Below are 18,826 nucleotides of genomic sequence, written 5' to 3'. Positions count from 1 at the left end.
ATGTATGTACTCTGTACGCATGAGAAGTGAGCGCATGCAGGCGGTGTACAGAGTACAAAGTACTTTTGGATATGTAGTCTGGGTTTCTTTGTTTTGGTCGTGCCCAACACCACCACCACCACCACCACCACACACACACGTATCTTTTCCTGGCCCCTTTTTTTCTTGGTTCTTTTTCCTTCTTCACCGCTTTCCCGATGGGCGAAGATGACTCTCGCACCACCAGAACCGTGGGCCATCAAAACCCCGGCGCATCACATGGAAAATCTCCTTCTCGCAAAGTTCCTCGTCCGAAATCTTTAAAGCGAAGGAGTTTGGGCGTTGGTGACTACTCGACTTCTTCTGTTTCTTCTTCCTCTCGCGTTTTCGTTGCTGGAGGAGGCCCCAGCAAGGACTTGAAGGACAAGGACAAAGACATGTCGGCCAGTTTTTTGCAGTACTGGTAGCTATTTACCCTCTACTCGCCTTGGGACGCCGTCCTTGGAACCAAAAACTCTTCTGACGTTCTTGTTATATTTTGTTACAGCGCCATGTGCGAACGTCAGATTTCGCATCCTTCCAACACCATTCTATACTGCAGCGAGGCGTGAGTCAAAACACACAAAACACGGCACAGCACAGCACAGCACAGCATAGCAACCCAAACCTCACAATCTCTCTCCGTCTCTTCTTTGCTCTGGTCGTTGAACGGGTTACGACGGAGTAATGAGTCCAAACGTGCTGACACACGATACGATACACAGATGCCGACGTAAAGATTCGGCCAAACCTCTTTCCGCCTCTGCCTCGGCCATGTCGCCCATGGTCTCATCTCCTCCGACGTCGCCGCCGCCATCGTCGACACCCACGCTTCGCGGTGCCGTGGCCGTCAAGCCATCCTCCTCGTCTCCTCCGGATTACCCTGTCGGGTCGTCCCGGATACCTACAGACATTCACCACTTCAGATCGGATCTCGACCCGACCGAATGGAAACCAAAATTACCATACCGAGCTTCTGGTTCGTCCGAGGCGTTCACGTACCTCAGTCGTTTCCACGAGGTCATGACTGCGGGGGACGGCGGTGAAGACTCCGACCCGCTGCGCAGTGAGAACCGTGGTCTGCGTCACAAAAGTACGGCCAGTCTGAGTACACTACCGACCACGGCCACCACGACTCCGAGTCTAGGTAACACACCCACGACGATGGCAAGCACGAGCAGCACGAGCACGAGTTTCGACGGTCGCTACGACGGTAACAACACGAACAACGAGTACGGCTTCGCTTTCAGCACGCGACCTCTCCCGCCACGTCGGAACCCAATGTATTACTACTCGGCCAGCACCAGTTACGTCAAGGGTATCGACCTGGTCACTCCTCACATCCCTCCCCGTCCTCCTCCAACCGTAAAGGTAGTGGCCGCTTCGACCTCTGTACCCAGCGGCAGCTACGACGACAACAACAACAATAATCACAACTCTGGTGGTTACGAGGACTTTTGGGGCAAGAAGATTGTCGTCATGTCAGGCGGCGGTACACCTCGTGCCAACGGTGGTGATGGGCTCGGTGCGTTGTTCGCAACACCCCGAAAAGAGGAGGAGGAGGAGGAGGAGGAGGAGGAGAAGAAGAAGAAGTGAGGGCAGGCACTTTTCGACATACGCAACAATTGCATACCGAGTCTAGACTGGACCGAGCGCGAGGTATTCCCGCGGTTCGTCTTCGGTGTGAGAGCCATGGGCCATCCTTGGCTGGTCGCCGGCTACGCAGGGCGAGGGCAAAGGTATTGAGACGTGATTCGTTTGGGGTTTCCGTCGGGGAGAGGAGGCATCACGTACGACATCAAGTGGGAGGTTACTTTGAAGTTGTGGACTTGCAGACTTTGTTTCCCGTTTTCTTTTGTCCTTTTTTTTTGTTTTCCGTACTCCTTCTCATATATGATGGAGTAGTGACAGTGACAGAGTTTGAGATTGCGGACGGCGGTCGGATTACTTCTTGCGAGAGTTGTCCTTTGTCGATCAATGATACCCTTGTGGATTTGAGATGGAATCAAACCTTCGACTTGACGAGTACTGTACAACTACCCGTGGCGTTTGCAGACGCCGCCATTCAGGTACGAGTACTGTAGTCACATCTTTCACCATGCCCTAGCCCTGAGACACACTTCACAATTTTCACAAGGCAATCGTCATTCTCTCATCGGTATGTACCTCAAGGGCAAGTAGGTAGGGAGGTAAGGAGGGTATCTAGGCAAAAAAAGAACAAAGCCCAAGAAAATAAACATCCCCCGCTACCATGCACAAAAGGCTCCCCCAGGCTTTCTGGATCACCCTTCCCTTCCCCCCTTTCTGGCGGTAGGGCAGTAGTGAGAGATCAGGCACAACGACGAGCTGGTTTATCCGCCTGAACCTCTCCCACTGATGAGTTCACCGTATTGGCCCCTCTGTCTCGTCGTGTCGTACGCGTTGAGGACCCTCATCTGTTGTCCACCTTCGTCCCCGGCCGAAAAAGCGTAACCTCTCTGTTTCCTCATGCGTTGGACCTGTCGGACCTTGCGGACGGCCTTCTGGAACTGCTCCATGCGCGGTCGGTAATCCTGTACGTTGTACTTTTGGATTTCTTGGATGTGGTGGTACGCCTGGGGTAGGTACATCCGTTTCGCGTACTTCCAGGCGAAATCTCGGAGCAAGCACGCCGGTGGGAGTATCAGGCACAGCGCGTAAAAGGTCGGTGAGCTGAACATGACCGGGATGATGCCCCTGAGTTCGGTCGAGAACCCCGACCCAATGTTCGGCGCCGCATAAGAGTAGGCGGGGATGAAGGCGAGCCAGATGATGAACGATCCGGGGATGGCGATGACGGTGTACTTTGTCCAGACGTTCGTGATCAGCGCCGCTTTGCCGAGCACCACCAACAAGATGGCGGTGTAGGTCGATGTTCCCCAAAGCCAATGGCCACCGATCTTGCCGTTGGAAAGGACCAGGTCGTCCTTGAAGAAGTAAGAGGAAAAGATGTAGGCCAGGATGGAGTGGTAGAAACCATTGGCTATCCACGACCAAAACGAGTGCATACGGTAGAAGGTGCCCTTTTGTGTGAGTTGGTAAAGCTGAGGGTAGCGGTCCAGCATACGCGCCGAGATGAATTGGTCAAAGACACCCATTGCGAAAGGTGGCAAAACAGTAAACAGGACGTTGTAGAATGACAGTGTCCAAGACTCGTAGATGGTTTGTCCCGAGAAGGCATTTTGGAAGGAGTACTACGAGGGTTGGTCAGTAGAGTCGGAAAAGCAGTAGTCGAAGTTTTGACTTACCCAAAATTGTGTCATGAACATTGCAATGTTCTTGTAGAACGAGTACAAGATGACCTTGCTGATACGTTGGTAACTCCATGCTCCATGAACCAAGAGCAACTTTTTAAGGTATCGAAATTGTCCAATGGCCACATCAGCACTCCGTGCTGCTTGGAGGCCTTCGACGCCGCTGATGCCAACACCGACATGTGCTGCCTGGATCATGGAAACGTCGTTGGCTCCGTCACCAATGGCAAGAAGCAGGGCCTTTAGGTGGCGCTTCACCAGCTTGACCACCAGAGCCTTTTGTAATGGCGATACTCTGCAGCATATGACCGCCTTGCACATGACCGCCAGGTCTAGGAATAACTTCTCCATATCTTTCTCGAGAGCATATGTCAAGGACTTCCCATCGATAACTAGGGCAAGTGTGTCGTATTCACCAGCTGCAGCTTGGTTCCGGATAGCATCAAACTTCTTCTGTAGATTGTCCCGGGTGCTTGCAGGATTGTCTTCGTTGACAATCAACAGAGTCATATCCTCGCTGATCAATTTACAACTCATTCCAATATTGATAGCGGTCTCTTGTCTGTCGCCTGTAAGCACCCATACTTTGATGCCTGCTTGCTGCAGAGTATGGATAGTATCAGGTACACCATCTTGGAGACGATCCTCAATTGCTGTTGCACCCAAAAGAAAGAAGTCGTGCTCGATGATCTCAGCGGCCTTGTCAAGCTCCTCAGCACGGTTTCCACCAACAGTGGTGGCGGCCTTGTCAAAAATCTGGCGCCATTCTAAGTATTCCTGTTCCGGAACCTCACGCATAGCAAGACAGAGAGTCCGCAGACCTTCTGTCGCGTAGTCTTCCAAATGCTGCAAAGTGACATCGACGATGGGATTCTCCTTGTGCAGTCTTTCTAAAATCACCGTGTCTGCTCCTTTGCAGTACACCCTGATCTTCCCGTCCGGGCATCGGAAGATAGTCGACATACGTTTGCGAGTCGAATTGAACTCGCACACAGCGAGCAGCTCATACTCCACTTCCTGTCCTTCGACTTCAACAAATACAGATCGCGGCTTTCGGTCGACAAATTTGTAGCCTAGAGTGACTGCTCCTTCGACCAAAGCGCCCTCGTCTGGAGACGCTGCTTGATATTTGATCTCTGACTTCTCGTCCTTGCGTTCTGGGATGACGGTATGACAGACCGCAAGAAGCGATAGAAAGTGATGGATTGTTCCACTGGATGGGTGTGATCTCAGGTTTTCGCGGAGGCGATTGAAGTCATGGACACCATCGGTATCATCTGGACTCTCTGCTCGGAGATCCTCCGGGACCACCCCAGCGTATCGAAGACCGCCTATTGTGCACTGTCTGAACTCCATCATGTTGCAAGTCAGGGTACCGGTCTTGTCTGAGAACACATACTCGATTTGTCCAAGCTCTTCGACAAGCGACGATGTCCGGCAAACGGCAGGAGTATCGGTATCGCTGTAGTAAATGTCCAGATCAGTGTTGATCAAAAAGGCTTGGTAGTATTTGACAAGTTCAATGGTGACGAAAAGCGACAATGGGACCAGATTAGAATATAAGACCCAGTAGGTGAATATGTCCAGGAAGAACTGCGACGCCGCATTGAAACTCCCATAGTACAGGTAGGTCAGCTTCTGTCCGGCGGTTGTTCTCACAATGATATCTCCGATCGTACTGATTGCGCTCAAAATCAGGAGAAGAGCTACAAGCATAAGAATTTGCTTGTTAAGCATGCGCTCCACGTCTGTGCGCTTGATAGGTGTGGCGGTGGCATTTCGCATCAGCTTTGTCTCATGGCCCGTGAAAACTACTACCGCGTGCACCCAAGGAGTGTTTCTAAGTGTAGCTCCACGAAGCAGTAGTTGATCAGGAGCAAGAGGTAACTCTTTTTCTCCCCCAGTGCCGCTCATGGTGACAGTGGCTTCATATGTGTATAGACTGCTGTTCGGCTGTTCTGACTTCAACCGTCCAGTCAATCTTCCTAGTTCACTAGGACTGATCAAGTGAGCCGTCTCAGGAATGGCCTGTTTGATCTTGAGGTTCGTTTCACCATCCAAATTGGCAGTCTCAATATAGCACAATCCCTCTGGTTCGGAACTTGCCAGCAGTACCAAATCGGCGGGGAAGGGCTCTTCAGATTCGACTCGGACAATGTCACCGATGGCTACATTGATCCATTTCGTGTCGACAAAATCCGAACCCCGAAGCACTCGTGCTCTGGAGTCATTGAGTGATTTGTCGGCAACCTTCCTCTTGTGGTCCTCAACAAGCTCCTTGATGGCCGATACAGCGAGGACAATTCCCAATGGCACAATTGTGGTATACCTGCTCAAAGGCGACACATTGGGTATCTGTTGGAGGATAGCGGTGAACAAGAAGAACAAGTTGGCGTATTTTGAGAATTGTTCGAATAGGAATTTCGGCAAGAAGGTTACAATGTTGTATTTGGCAGTCGAGATGTGGTTGTCCCCCCAGCCGTTTGCTGCATTCGCCGGGGTATTGTTGAGGTGGATAATTCGTGGTCCAAGAGTAGCAGGGTCGACCTTTTTCCGGCCAAAAATCGCCCTGATATCATCCAGTGTTGGTAAGCTCCTTTTTTCTTTGGTCGAACGATCTTCTTCCGTTCCAGCAGTATCGACCCTAGAGTTCTGCATGCCTTGTTCCGTCAAAGGTAGGGCCATATCAGAGTAGTTGCTATCTCGAAGACCAACCATACCCCGGGCCCTATCCATGAGACCGCCCATCGACATGAGACTGCTCCGGTTGTGCGCATGATGTCTTCCAACTACTTTTACCCCACCGCCTGGTATGTTTTCGTCGGACGCATGACCTCCGCCATCGTAGTATTTGTATCCAGAGTCGTCTTCGCCAAAATCGTCTCCGTACTTGGAGTAATTGTGCAAGTCCGAGGTTTGTGAGTAATTCGTTGTTTGTTCACTCATATAAGGTGCCCTGAAAGGACGATCAGAGGATCCTGCTGCTGCTTGCTGCGCGTTACCCGGCGCCCCATGGGGATTCCTGCCGCCGCCAACAAATTCATCGTAACTCGTAGAAGGTCTCGGCTGGAGTTCGTCAGAGTCGTCAATGTTAAAGGCTCTCAACAGCTGAGAGTCATCGACCGGTGGCCTCTGGCCTGTGCTGTAATAAGATTGTGAAGACTCTATATCCAGCAAGGAGTTTTGTCTGTCCGAAGCTTCAGGCGCATACGGCCGCCCGGCCATCCTTCTTCAAAAGCGCCACAATGCTTATGGAGTTGAGTTGTGCGGCATCAAAGTGCCATCAAGACCGGCGTGGAGGAGTGTCGTTCGTTTGGAGTGTACGTGGTGTGCGGTATGCTCATCAAAACATAACGTCGTCAAGGGTACTGGTGCACGAAAGAGGGATGTCAGCGTGAATGAACGTGCATTCTTGGAGAATCACTGGCGCTGTAACGGATTGATGGAGAGGCAGTTTAGTTGCTCCGTAGTGCCCATTGAACTTGGGTCGCTGTATTGTAGGCGTACAGTATTACTAGGCGCAGGCTGGGGGCTTGGCCACGGAAGGTTAGGCCTAGCTTTTAAGTGAGAGTGGCCGCTATAAGTGGCTCATCAGACTTACCTTGACAGTCGGCACTGAGTAATGATGCATGCAGTACGAGTACGAGAGGATCCTCACTCCCCTGCGCAACCCGTGGCGCTGACCTTCACCCGAGACACTAACGTTACAGAAACACGAGAAAACATGAGATGTCGTAACGCCATCCATGCATCTTCCTTCGAATCTCTGCTGCCTGCTCCGTACAAATTTATTCCTCAAGACAAGCCGAAACTCTCCACTAAGTGTCGCTGGGCAGACAAGCCACTGTGCCTATGATCATCCGGGGCAAATCAGCCTGGCCATCTCAACGAGGATGATTCGTCATCTCGCAGGATAAAAATAAGATCTCCTGAGACGATCTCTACACTGCCACCTTTGTAACATCGTCTGGGTTGTTGGCCCCCAAGGAACAACCACGAAGTAGAAAAAGTGTACATCTCTTCATTTGGGATCAAGGGCTGTACTCGATATTCAAGACTCCTTGCAGAGTAGATAATGAACAATCCCACCGTCCATTTCCCGGATTTAATCCAACAGAAATTTCCGTACGCCATCAAAGGATTTAATTCATCATCTCTCATTCTCGGCCCTCAGTTCTGCTATCAGCCCTCCCACATCTCTCTTGGTTGCATCCTCGGCGAGCTTCTTTCCTACAATGCTGTTGATCTCGCGCCCCTTCGTCAGTGCCGTGTTGATACATTTGAGAAGGACGAGCGCATCAACCGGCCTCCCTCCCAACTTCGCCACCTGGCATAGCTCAAAGTCGTTGACCGTGAGAATCACTTCCGCCTCCCGACATGCCTCCTCGCTACGAGTCGCGTCGAGTAGCATGACTTCGCCGTCGTGATAGAAGCTGTACGTGATACAGACAGGGTGATGCATGATGCTCAACGGGACCGGCACTCGCTCTGCCATGGTGTATATCGTGACATTTTCGCCATCGACAGACACGTCGGGTCTCTTGAAGTGCCGCAACGCCGCCACGATTGCGATGCACGAGGCATCGACCAGTCCTCCATCTGCGTCGAGTACGTGCACATCCGCCCTGATCGACCAGCATTTGGCCCCGGCGATGATGCACAAGGACTCCGTATCGATCGCTCTGGACCTTCGGATTGCCTTCTCCAGCATACGCGAGAGGATCACTTCTTGCTCAGATTGCCTGTTCCCATTATGTTGTCAGACTTAACTATCATAAAAGTCACCACTCGTGTGAAAGAATTTCGTGGTCTTACCTGCCATTCTCGTATGCCGGAGATGCAATTGGGCTCAGTTCCGTAGTGATGGTGAAGATTCCGTCGAATTTTCGCTCTTCCTGTGGCTTAGTGACTTCTGCAGACACCTGTACGAAGACCCTGTATGAGGTTTCCTTTAGTAGGGTGCCGACACTTTGATGATACAAGGCGAACTGACCTGGTCTTGCCGAGTCTCAGTGTGACGGTTCCGTATTCATCTCCGAATTCCAAATCAATGTTCCTGCCTTGATCTAGAGATCGTCCATCGAGTCGGACGCTTTGTTCAAGGGCCTCTAGAATAAAATTTCGCTCGATGTTGGAGATTTCCACTTCGCGAGGCATGGTTGGTCGGCACTCCCAAGCTCCTGTTTCACGTCGACGGCTTTACAACCTCATAGAAGGTAGTGCTGCTCGGTAATAGTCATCTTCAAGCTTGGTTGATCAATTGGAATTCAATGTGTAGCCTGATGAACTTGACTATGCGCGATGGTGGTCCTTTGTACCCCGGTATTGGAAGAAATGGGTTCAATCAATAAATTCAAATGACCGACATTGTTTCCGCCAAGAACAGTATAGCTAAAGTCATTCAAGGCTCCGCAAGGCTCACAAGTCTACGATTTTTTTCCTCCTACATCATGATACTGCTTAATTCATCGGTCAAAAATTTACAGTCACGGGTAGGATCCTGAAGCGAAGCATTACTCAGCAGTACTCAGCAGCTTTTCTACAGCCCTCGAGGTTCTCTATATGGGTGATCGAAGGAGACCTATGTAGCCGAGATGCTAACATGATACCGATCTCCGCCATTGCCATTCGTATATTGATCTAAAGCGGCATTGACCAAATCCTCATCTAGGCCTTCAATGACGTTATAATTGATGGGTTTGATCTTGCCAGACCCTAGCCATTGAGGAAACGTCTTCCAAAACAATCGGCCGAATTCAGGATTGGCATGAGAGAAGCCAAGGATTTGTCTCTCCTCAACACCGACTTTCTTTTTTGCATGCAAGTCTTCACTGCTGCGTCCAGGAGTCAGAGTGATCAGAAGTCCTGGTTTAGTGTTCGACAACAGTGACATCGCAAGACCTCGATCAGTAGTATTGACTGTATCGAGGACATGCACAAGGTCATCGCCAACGGCCGCACGAACCTGGCTCTCGACGTCCGAGTCATGGCGATCAATTACATGTGTCGCGCCATAGCTCCTGAGAAGAGCCTCGTTTAACCGGGATGCAATGGCAATGATTGTACCGATTCCCGCGATATGGGCGAGCTGAATTGCCAGCTTCCCAGTGTTTGAGCCTCCGCCGACAACGACGATCTTCTGAGACTTGTAGTCGAAGGTCTCAGAGTCAGGTGTGCCTGGGAACGGGAAATTGAATCCAGCTGGTGTAAATATTGCGTTGGCAGAGGTCATCGCATTGATGGGATACAAAGCTGCGTCGGTTGCAGATAAGTTTCGTGGTACTATTGCTGCATATTCGCCGCTGATAGTGGTAACTTCTTGAAGGCCACCAGCTCTGGGGTCCTTGAAGTTGGATTGGGCAAAAACAGTCGAACCAAGAGGGAAGTCGTTGGAGACTTCGGGCCCTGCTTTGAGAATGGTGCCGACTAGGTCGCCTCCTAACACGGCTGGAAGTCGATTGCCGATGTTCATGTAGCCACTGTCGCGAAGTTTGGCATCCAATGGTGCGACTGCAACATATTAGTAAAGTAATCTCCCTCACCAATATATCGCGCGAATGCGAAGCTCGTTCCACTTACGGCCAACAGCAGCAATTTTGATCAAAAGATCTTTGCCATCAGCATGGTCGGGTATGGGCAACAGGACTTTGGTCAGCGGTTGCCCAATTTTTGTGAGTGCCAACGCTGTCTGGGTTGCCATGCTTGCCAATAGTTGCGTTGCCTAGAATGATAGCTGGCTTAGTAGAATTGCGAGGGAGCGAGAGTAGACCGACGGCAAGGACCTACGTCGCATTTTATAGCACTTCATGCTCTCTCGCTTCTCTCATTTCGGATGCGCTGGCTTTCGGAGATAGCTGTCACTTGAAGTCCGACTCCGAGAAGCATCTTCGTAACAATGATGATCCCTTAGAGATGGTCGGCTTCGTGGAGAGTTTGAACCGGAGGTTGAGCAACCATCGCAGCAAGTGAAAGTGACGCTAGCTGTTTGCAGAACAACCGCGCAAAACTAGCCCAAATCTTCGACGAGGACTCCACCGTGTTGCACATTGTGAAATGTTGCCCAGCAATACATCTCGGGATTTGTACTGCTTCAAGGTTGTTCCAATTGAGAGGCGCGGATTCTGATTGCTCAGATTATTAACCTGCAATTGCCTCAGCGTCATCTCATTATGGCTCTTCCGATACCAATTCCGGTAGTCTCATGATGATGGCAAGGCATAATCATTGAATTTCTGTTACAGCACGATGAAGAACCCTCAGCAGTGACCCCCTAGGTATCCATCACGGCGTTTGCTGATTCTCTGGGCGTACAAGCATGCCCGCCCAAAGTAGAACATATCCATGGATGATAGATTCGGCGGGAAATGTAATGGATGTCTGGCGGCATAGTCAATGTGAGTCCATGAACACTTTGAAGAGGACTTACTTTTGAAAAGACACTGGCCTGGCCGATGCCCATGTGCCCACCAATCCATGCAAGGCATTCCCGCATATGGGCTCGCAATTGCGCTGGGACAATCGGCAAGTTTGATGCGACGTAAAGAGGATGCATCAGCAACATGCCACCGATAGTTTTACCTACCGCAATCCCGCCAACGTTAAGACTTGAAACCTGACGAAGACTACCGGAGGCGTATGTCAGGTGGAAGGGAATCGAAGCCAGAACATCTTTAGCAAGCCCTGCAGCTTCTGCCTGCTTGCGCCCATGTGCGTCCTTCTCTTGGAGCCTTTCTAAGCACTGAACTATCACATTGAGCAGCAATAGCCGATTCTTGCGATACGTGTTCCAGGCCGCAGCCACATACACTGCCAACATCATCGTTAGTGGGCTGTAACATGAAGCGGATAACGTATCCATACAATCAAAATAAGTGTCTGCTTTCGGTGGCCACCATGGTGGACGTCGACTTTGTGTTTGACTTTCGGTTTTCGATACTTCCGCAGGCTCATATGATCGAGTTGCTGGCCAGCGAGCCAAGTCTCTGTCCCATGAATATGCTTCGCAGAGGAGGTCATTTATGTCTTCTGAAAGGGCATGTTGACTGAGCAGTAAGATCTCCGCTTTCTTCAAGAGTAGGTATAGCCCGGTATGATTGAATTCGGACCCGGCTCCAGAGCTCTCTTGGAAGGCATCAGGAAGCTGTACTTCATCTTCCCGCAGCATTGGTCGATTAGTATCTTTGGTTGTCTGTACCGATGGGAGCAGACTGAGTTCGACGATGTGATTTGGACCCTTTCTCCAAAGCGAGTGTGCTAATTGAAATAGACCTTTGCCTCTGACGAGCTCAAGCGGAGATTGAGTTGCACATAGAATTGCCGTCACACCCCTCGAATGAGCATCGTGATCGCTGGGATTCGTAGATCCAGCTGTAACTAGCTGACGATTATCGTTACCTCACAATCTCAAAATCGCTGAAACCTGCACCAACCTCGTAGAGTCCAAGTAGCACCGCGGTAACCAGGGATTCCATGACATCGTGGGCTGATAGCTCCAGTAAAGATTTTGAGAAAGAATGCAGCAGTTGAATGTGAAGTGATCTTGCTTGATCGAGTAAATCCAACATCTTGAGTCTGCTTCCAAGGCATGCGAGGGCCATAACCTTGCATGCTTGAAGAACCAGGGCATCGGGTTCCGCACGCCGAACTAAATCCTCGAGTCCATCAAGATAACCACGAGAGACAGTGGTGTCCCGAGAAACATCTGTGAAGTGTTGGAAGAAGGCAGTCAAACCACATGCCTCTACATGCGCATCGGGAAAGGCCTGAGGCAAGCGTTTTGGAAGTTCAATTATCTCAAAAGGTTTGACCTGGTTGCTGAGATAAGGTGGATAACCGGCAAAAGATTGTCGAAATGTACCACCTTGTCGTTCACGATAGCCTGAGCAGTTAAACCCTGCCTTGAGGCATCTATTACACGACTTATGACATATAGTCAGTCGTGGTAGTTGCCAGTTGGGGTCATAACTCACCGGGCGAGCTTCGTCACACTATTTCAAGATATGAACAGAACAATCTCGTCGACATCTTCAGGCGTACTTACTTTCTTGCGTCTTCTTCTGCAAGTTTCGCAGGCTCGTGATGATCCATAGTTGACCATTTTTCTCTGCTGACGCTGGCCAACAAAGTATGACAAATGAATTATCCGTACATAGCGCACAGCTCGGTCCTAGCTGTGTCTCTTGCCTCGCCGTAAAGACAGCATCTTCAGTTCGGCATGCTTTCCAATATAGAAACCGGCTAGATTGGATTTTGGGGTGATAACACCGTCAAGAGTAAATCCATTCACCTAGTGTTGGCCTTCTCGCTCAATAGTCTGATATCCGCATCTTTGTCAATAAGTACTAGAAAATTTACCGTCAGACGGACCTAGTGTCATTCTACAAGTCCCTAGCTGTCCTTACTATTCCCCGGATTATTGTGTCAGACAGCGACAAATTTCGCATTAGCGGACCTTAACGATTCAGCCTGCGCCTGCACCTTTGAGGCGAATTTTCTACAATTCAATTGTCACCGCCGACTGTGATCTTGCACAATTTTCTCTTCTCTTCGCTATTCAAGATGACCACCGGTATGTGCTTGTCTCTTCTCCGCGAAATATCCAGACTGACATCTCTACAGCTCATCGACCCACGTTTGACCCCGCCAGAGGAAAAGAAGCTCAACGTGGTCCTGCCTATCACCAGAGGTTACTTCCAGCGCATACTCTTTTGAAAGTCCGGTAGGTCATAATATCAACCAGAAGTCTCTTTCTCTGACAGTCAACAGGCAACCAGGTCAAGGTGGAGCGGCTGATCCAGAACAGCGAGATCTACGAGCCGAACTACTGGCTGCAGAGGCAGCGCACTTTGCAAAGAAAGGGAAGAGCACACAACCTTCCGGTGATGCTCCGAATCCTTTGAAGCGCGAGCTCGAAACTGCTCCAGATGCTGGGGAAGACGAACGGGATGGCGACGAAGATCCAGAGGCGAAACGAAGACGAATTCTTGAGGAAACCCGAGACATAGACGCAGATTCGGACGCAGGTGACAGCGATAGCAGCAGCGAGGAGGATAGTGACGAAGAAGACGAGACAGCAGAATTGATGCGTGAATTGGAAAAAATCAAGCGAGAACGGGCAGAGCAAAAAGCCCGGGAAGAAGCCGAACAAGCCAAACAAGCGCAAGAGGAGCGCGAAGAGAATATTGCACTCGGGAATCCTCTACTGAACCCGAAGGCGTTCAATGTCAAACGAAGATGGGATGACGACGTGGTGTTCAAGAATCAGGCTCGAGGCACTGAACAAAAGGGCAACAAGGAATTTGTCAATGTAGGTGCATTTCATGTCCTTGTCCTTGTCCTATGCCGATACTTACGATGCCATAGGATTTATTACGATCAGATTTTCACAAGAAGTTTATGGTAAGTCTGCTGATATGCAGCAATGTGAAAGGTACTAATTCAGACTGTAGTCGAAGTATGTCCGATAAGCAAAGCTGGTCACACCGGTCTTTTCGAGAGACAGGAGATGCCGCAATGGTGATCTAATGCTGCGTCGGGAAACTTTGTTTGAAACTCATACGGGAAAAGGAAGAGGATGGGAGGCTGCAGTCCATTTCCTCTGACTCCCAACGGTGGGAGATTCTAAGATGCCCTCAAGGGCCGATAACTTTGTGGCGCTGAAGACGGGAGTACTAAACTTCCTCTCACCGCCCAAATCAAGCATTTCTCGGCAGGGGAATCTCCCGATCTCCCCAGATCCGCGATTTGCGTATCCGTGTCAACAGATATGAGCAAAGCAAGGAGAACCACCCGGCATCAGTTTAGTCACTACTAGCGATTGGGTTCGAGATGGAGCAGAAACTTGGACATGTTGCTCGCTAGCTCTACACACGATCAAGTTCGAGCCGAACGCCACACGGTTCAATACAGCAAGGCGAAGCAGGGGTCAGGGCTGCACAGCATAAAGGATATCCAAGATTTTGGACCTGGTGACATAGAAATGCACGTCATACGCGTTTGCAGGACATTTGACGAAGGGCTCACTAGGCTATCTTGCTCGTAGAGGGAAAGGGAGGCCTCAGATGGGGACCCATCCGAGTACGAGGAGGACCTATTGTAGGATGAGAGTACGTACCAATGCGGGGACAGGAAGTGAGATGCAATTCCGGCCACCTTCACGTCAACTCGCTCCTTTGAACAAAGTTTACACTCCATAATGGCCGGATAGGTAGAAAACCGGTCGCAAAGTGACACTTGATGCAGCTCACATGTCATGGTAGAGGCGAGCTGGACCAATTGCTGGCCCAAAACATGACGATATGCTCCCGAAGTTTCTCTCGCATACATGCTCAGCTGTTTGCTACACCAGTGCCCTGTTCCACGACCCCGCGTTTTATCGGGTCATTGGCTGATGCCGCGTGGACTTACGTAGGCGTGGCCTGGTGGGCTGGTCGAGGCTTTTTCCGTGCCATCTTTGGGGCACTGACGTGATGGTATGTTGAGGGAGGAGCAGGGCTGATGGAGGGGGGGTGTAGGGAGGGAAGGTGACACTGGGTCTCTTGCTCTCAGAAGGTGGGTGCGGTAGGTATATATTGCTCCGGGAAGCCACCGCTTTGTTTTGCCAGAGAGACACACCCAAATCTGATCTTTGGATTCTTTTTTTCTTCTCAAGAGTGATACTCAAGCAAAGAAACCTCACAAAAGCAAGATCAAGATAACCATCATGTCTTACAACGACGACAATGTATGCCAGCTAACCAGCCACTCATGAAACTATCTGCCCATACCCATACCCATAACCCCAACCCTATATCTATGGCAAACGTTCCAATCGTGCCGTGTGTCTTGTCAACTAACACATTTTGCAGCAACGTGGAGGTGGTGGCTACGGTGGTGATGACAGCTATGTACGTGAATATCCTCTACTCCTTCCCCCCGGAACATTCCATGACTGACCTCGTCAGGGATCGAGCGGACGTCAAGGTGGCTTTGGCGGCGACGACAGCTATGGCTCCTCTGGCCGGACCGGAGGCGGCTTAGGTCAGTTTCCCTCCTTACTACCTCTCCATCCTCATCACCCCAGAAGCAATCCCAGTCTGACAAGAAGCTACTCCAGGCTCCGACGATACATACGGCAGCAGTGGCCAAACCGGTGGTGCCACTTCTGGAGGTGATCAATATGGCATGGGCTCCGGCCGCGGCGGAGACCAGTCCCTCGGTGGTTCAGGAGGAGGCTACGGCGGCGGCAATGACTCTTACGGCTCCTCTGGTCGCACCGGCGGTGGTTTAGGTAAGTTGTTTGTCGGTGGTTGTCCACAACTGCGTGTGTACTGTGAGAAGGGGGACTGATAGTGTCAAAAAGGTTCAGATGATACCTATGGTAGCTCGGGCGCGACTGGAGGTGCAACATCCGGCAGAGACCAGTACGGAACAGGCTCTGGACGTGGCGGCGACGACTCGTATGGCTCTTCTGGCACTACCGGTGGATACGGTGGCGGCAACACTGATTCGTATGGTTCCTCTGGCCGTACTGGCGGTGGTGGTGGCGGATATGGTGGGGGTGATGACTCGTACGGCTCATCTGGTCAGTCTGGTGGTGGCCTGGGTACGTGTCCTACAGGAAGACGCCGAGTACTCTGACCCCAAAGCTAACGTTGCCTCTTTACAGGTCAAGACGACACCTATGGAAGCGCAGGTGCGACTGGTGGCGCGACCACGGGCCGGGATGATCAGTACGGGACGGGCTCAGGCCGCACCGGCGGTCAACAGTCCGGTGGATATGGCGCCAGCTCTGGAGGGTATGGAGACGATAGTGGTTCGCAGGGTGGTGGTAACAACGATAGCACAGCAGGAAAGCTCATGCAGAAGGCTGGCGATTTGTTCAACAATGACAAGTTGAGGCAGAAAGGTGCTGAGAAGCGAGGAGATGCCGGAGGATATGGCGACAACAGCAATGACTATTGAGGTTGACTGCTGAGTAATTGGGCAGTTTGTCCACCCTCACACATGAGACGAATGACCAGGACTGGAGAATATCATCAGGACCTTATCATAGGTAAATGTCTGTAAAGAGGTAGTCAGGTTAGTCGGAGCAATGTATGCATTATGACTATCCAAGCTTGCCAAATGTCTGCTACCTGAGTACCTGTAATCAAGTGCATTTGCCCGTGATTTTGCAAACAATCAGATGGCAGTGGTCGAATACTTGTCCTGTCTTTCCAAGAATCCTCGTTACTTTTGTTTTCCATCTGCCATGTCCAAGTTTTAACCTGTGAATAGCTGATTGACAAATTTTAGATGATGACATCCTGGCCGGCCCTTTTTGGTCCACCAAACACCATTCCTTCCGAATCTCTCTTCAAGGCCTGAAATCCCTGGGGAGGCTGATGACCGAATCACTCCTGGCTCCTCTCCTCTCCCAACCGACCACGCGGATCTCGATGTCGGTCTTCTCGTCCCTGTACCAGCCTCCACCAGCGTTCGAGTCCGCTCGGGTCGAGGTCTGTCGTGCCTGCGGCAACTCGATCCCGTCGACCCATTCGTCCAACCACTCGGCGGGCAGAGGTTTCCACTTGGCCGACTTGATGCCCGGGTCTGCCGGCAACAGGTCGGGGAAGAAGGTGTCGCACTCGAAATCCGGTTCCGACGAGGTGTGTTGTCTGGAAAGTGTCGCGGGAGATGACGGTGACGATGAGTCGGGTGGCGGAGGAGGAGGTACCACCTTGCGGACTTGGGTCTGCAGGATGCGCACGTCAAAGTCGGTGCTGTCGCCTTCGCCGTCCGTGTCGGTGTCCGTCTCGGAGTCGATCTGGTTCGTCGATCTTTTCTGGAGAGGGTAGCGATCCGTGTAGGCGGAAGACATGGAAAGGATCTGACGGTATATCTCGGCGCCACCGATGCAAAAGATCTTGTTGACGGTCAGGGACGGTGGAGGACCCGAGGTCGCGGGTTTCGAGGTTGAGGTTGGGTCCGCTACCGCCGACGGGTTCGACAGTAAAGTGAGTATGGATTGTAAAGATGGCGAGATCAGGATCGGCGCCGCCTGGGACGGAGCTGACGGGGGAGGCGTCAGTATGGCACTCGTCGAGTTTTTGCTGCTTGTCTTCGATTTGGACGGTTTCGACCTCGTCGCGAATTCATGCAGAGACCATGCTGCCCCATCGTTGGACGACTTCAAGTCTTCGATGATCCGTGAACCCAGGTCGCTTGATTTGCCGCGCGTGATGATGACGTTCAGTCGACCGGAGAGCGGTCGAAATTTCGGCGGAATACTCTCCCAGGTCTTTCGGCCCATGACCACGGCGTTGAACATGCGTGATGATGACGCCTGCTCGGTCGGAGGAGAAACGTGAGAAGTGACTTTTCGAAAAAAGGCCATGTCGGCTTTGATGGGGGGCCAGGGAAGGTCTCCATTGTTCCCAATCCCCATGGGTGGATTGAGACTCGTCGCGACTATCAAGTATATGGGTTTGGGATGTATTCGTATGGGAGTGATGGTGGTTGTGGTTGTCTTGATGATTCGTTTCGTGGCAGCAGACATGTCGTCGTCCTCGTCGTCGGGGACGGTTCCGTCAAAGGGATCGACGAATGACACGGTAATGTGCCTTTCAGTCGGCGACGGTGGCCCGGACAAAGTTGTCGATGGAGGAGTCGGTATAGTGGTCATCCTTTCTTCGTTCTTTTCGTAGTGTGATTCGAGGTCAACAAGTCACGGTAGTAGTAATGCTTCTTTTTTTGTTGGGTCGTATCCGTACAGAGTACAAGCAGCGAGGTATCCAAAAAGCGCGTTGTTCGGGTTGTGGCTGGTCGTATACTGCCACCCTTTGGTTTGTATTATACACGTATGTCGATAATAAACATGTACGGAGTATTGGTACACAGAAACACAATGTTGCGTGTCGGGTGGTTTTGAAGCGATCGGTAGAGAGACAAAAACCCTCCAAGGCTAGAAGTCTGCAGGGCAGTAGTATTATGACCGTCTAGATCTTGTCACAGATCCCCTAGGTATGTTGCCCATTTGGGGCTCGATGAGAGAGAGGGAGATGTGCGTTGTCAAGAGAAAAAGCGATGGAGGTTCTAGACCGGCCACTGTATGCGAGGGGGGGTCAGGCCACTGACCACCCCCCATTTTATGTTTTTTTGGGCTGCGGAGTTATTATCTCTGGGACCAAAAGATGGCCAGGCGTTGGGAGGTGGAGTATCAAATCTTCCACTTGCATCTATTTCGACTAAAGTTCATCCGGAAACCAATGTGAAACCATTGATCGCTCCTTTGGAGTAAATCACAGTCCATACGGAGTAATAAAGGGTCATGGAGATCGAGATTTTCGCTTAATTCTCAGTCGAGGTCAGGGAAAACCGAATGATGATTGGGTGGGAGGTGTATCTTTTTCTTTCGAGATCGACTGAGAAATCCATCCGAGTGCATCGGGGCTCGATGACCATACGTAGTAGCACTCGTAGTTTGCATATCTACAGCGAGTACGCAGTAAAGGTACCGACCTAGAGAACCTACCAAGCCACCTACGGAGGGACGACTTACCTTGAGGTCCTTCCAA

At 51.1% G+C, this 18,826-nt stretch overlaps 8 protein-coding genes across 9 annotated transcripts; 3 read left to right on the top strand and 5 right to left on the bottom strand.

The window, feature by feature from the left end:
* Positions 1–200: 200 nt before the first annotated feature.
* On the top strand, positions 201–2,261 carry PV06_06544 (uncharacterized protein). Its single transcript, XM_016407676.1, has 3 exons — positions 201–442; positions 527–586; positions 744–2,261. Exons 1-3 carry the CDS (start codon positions 417–419, stop codon positions 1,612–1,614), a joined length of 957 nt encoding a protein of 318 aa, XP_016261156.1. The 5' UTR covers positions 201–416; the 3' UTR covers positions 1,615–2,261.
* On the bottom strand, positions 1,583–6,770 carry PV06_06543 (uncharacterized protein). The gene is made up of 2 exons (XM_016407675.1): positions 3,285–6,770; positions 1,583–3,230 (listed from the first exon to the last, which is right to left on the bottom strand). Exons 1-2 carry the CDS (start codon positions 6,513–6,515, stop codon positions 2,370–2,372), a joined length of 4,092 nt encoding a protein of 1,363 aa, XP_016261155.1. The 5' UTR covers positions 6,516–6,770; the 3' UTR covers positions 1,583–2,369.
* A 550-nt stretch (positions 6,771–7,320) lies between these two features.
* On the bottom strand, positions 7,321–8,600 carry PV06_06542 (uncharacterized protein). The gene is made up of 3 exons (XM_016407674.1): positions 8,284–8,600; positions 8,106–8,225; positions 7,321–8,032 (listed from the first exon to the last, which is right to left on the bottom strand). The coding sequence occupies exons 1-3, from the start codon at positions 8,445–8,447 to the stop codon at positions 7,441–7,443; spliced, it is 876 nt and encodes a 291-aa protein (XP_016261154.1). The 5' UTR covers positions 8,448–8,600; the 3' UTR covers positions 7,321–7,440.
* Positions 8,601–8,871: 271 nt separating this feature from the next.
* Positions 8,872–9,990, bottom strand: PV06_06541 (uncharacterized protein; the record flags this gene model as incomplete). The annotated part of the gene is made up of 2 exons (XM_016407673.1): positions 8,872–9,800; positions 9,870–9,990. The coding sequence occupies 2 exons, from the start codon at positions 9,988–9,990 to the stop codon at positions 8,872–8,874; spliced, it is 1,050 nt and encodes a 349-aa protein (XP_016261153.1).
* A 581-nt stretch (positions 9,991–10,571) lies between these two features.
* On the bottom strand, positions 10,572–11,887 carry PV06_06540 (uncharacterized protein; the record flags this gene model as incomplete). The annotated part of the gene is made up of 4 exons (XM_016407672.1): positions 10,572–10,667; positions 10,717–11,096; positions 11,151–11,667; positions 11,720–11,887. 4 exons carry the CDS (start codon positions 11,885–11,887, stop codon positions 10,572–10,574), a joined length of 1,161 nt encoding a protein of 386 aa, XP_016261152.1.
* A 914-nt stretch (positions 11,888–12,801) lies between these two features.
* On the top strand, positions 12,802–14,439 carry PV06_06539 (pre-mRNA-splicing factor cwc15). Its single transcript, XM_016407671.1, has 5 exons — positions 12,802–12,858; positions 12,909–13,008; positions 13,056–13,596; positions 13,653–13,688; positions 13,739–14,439. Exons 1-5 carry the CDS (start codon positions 12,849–12,851, stop codon positions 13,754–13,756), a joined length of 705 nt encoding a protein of 234 aa, XP_016261151.1. The 5' UTR covers positions 12,802–12,848; the 3' UTR covers positions 13,757–14,439.
* A 367-nt stretch (positions 14,440–14,806) lies between these two features.
* PV06_06538 lies at positions 14,807–16,436 on the top strand. 2 transcript variants are annotated; one of them, XM_016407669.1, is made up of 6 exons: positions 14,807–15,012; positions 15,137–15,175; positions 15,233–15,308; positions 15,385–15,558; positions 15,631–15,873; positions 15,937–16,436. In XM_016407669.1, exons 1-6 carry the CDS (start codon positions 14,992–14,994, stop codon positions 16,230–16,232), a joined length of 849 nt encoding a protein of 282 aa, XP_016261149.1. In that variant the 5' UTR covers positions 14,807–14,991; the 3' UTR covers positions 16,233–16,436. The 2 variants fall into 2 exon arrangements, with proteins under 2 accessions (XP_016261149.1, XP_016261150.1); XM_016407670.1 differs by having other exon boundaries at positions 14,807–15,175.
* Positions 16,372–18,302, bottom strand: PV06_06537 (uncharacterized protein). The gene has a single exon (XM_016407668.1). The coding sequence runs from the start codon at positions 17,932–17,934 to the stop codon at positions 16,627–16,629; it is 1,308 nt and encodes a 435-aa protein (XP_016261148.1). The 5' UTR covers positions 17,935–18,302; the 3' UTR covers positions 16,372–16,626.
* Between the last annotated feature and the right edge of the window lie 524 nt (positions 18,303–18,826).

This window comes from Exophiala oligosperma (genome assembly GCF_000835515.1).
Source record: "Exophiala oligosperma strain CBS 72588 unplaced genomic scaffold supercont1.6, whole genome shotgun sequence".
Lineage (NCBI taxonomy): Eukaryota > Fungi > Ascomycota > Eurotiomycetes > Chaetothyriales > Herpotrichiellaceae > Exophiala > Exophiala oligosperma.
Note: the sequence above shows the minus strand (reverse complement) of the source record. Positions and strands in the feature narration are given on the sequence as shown.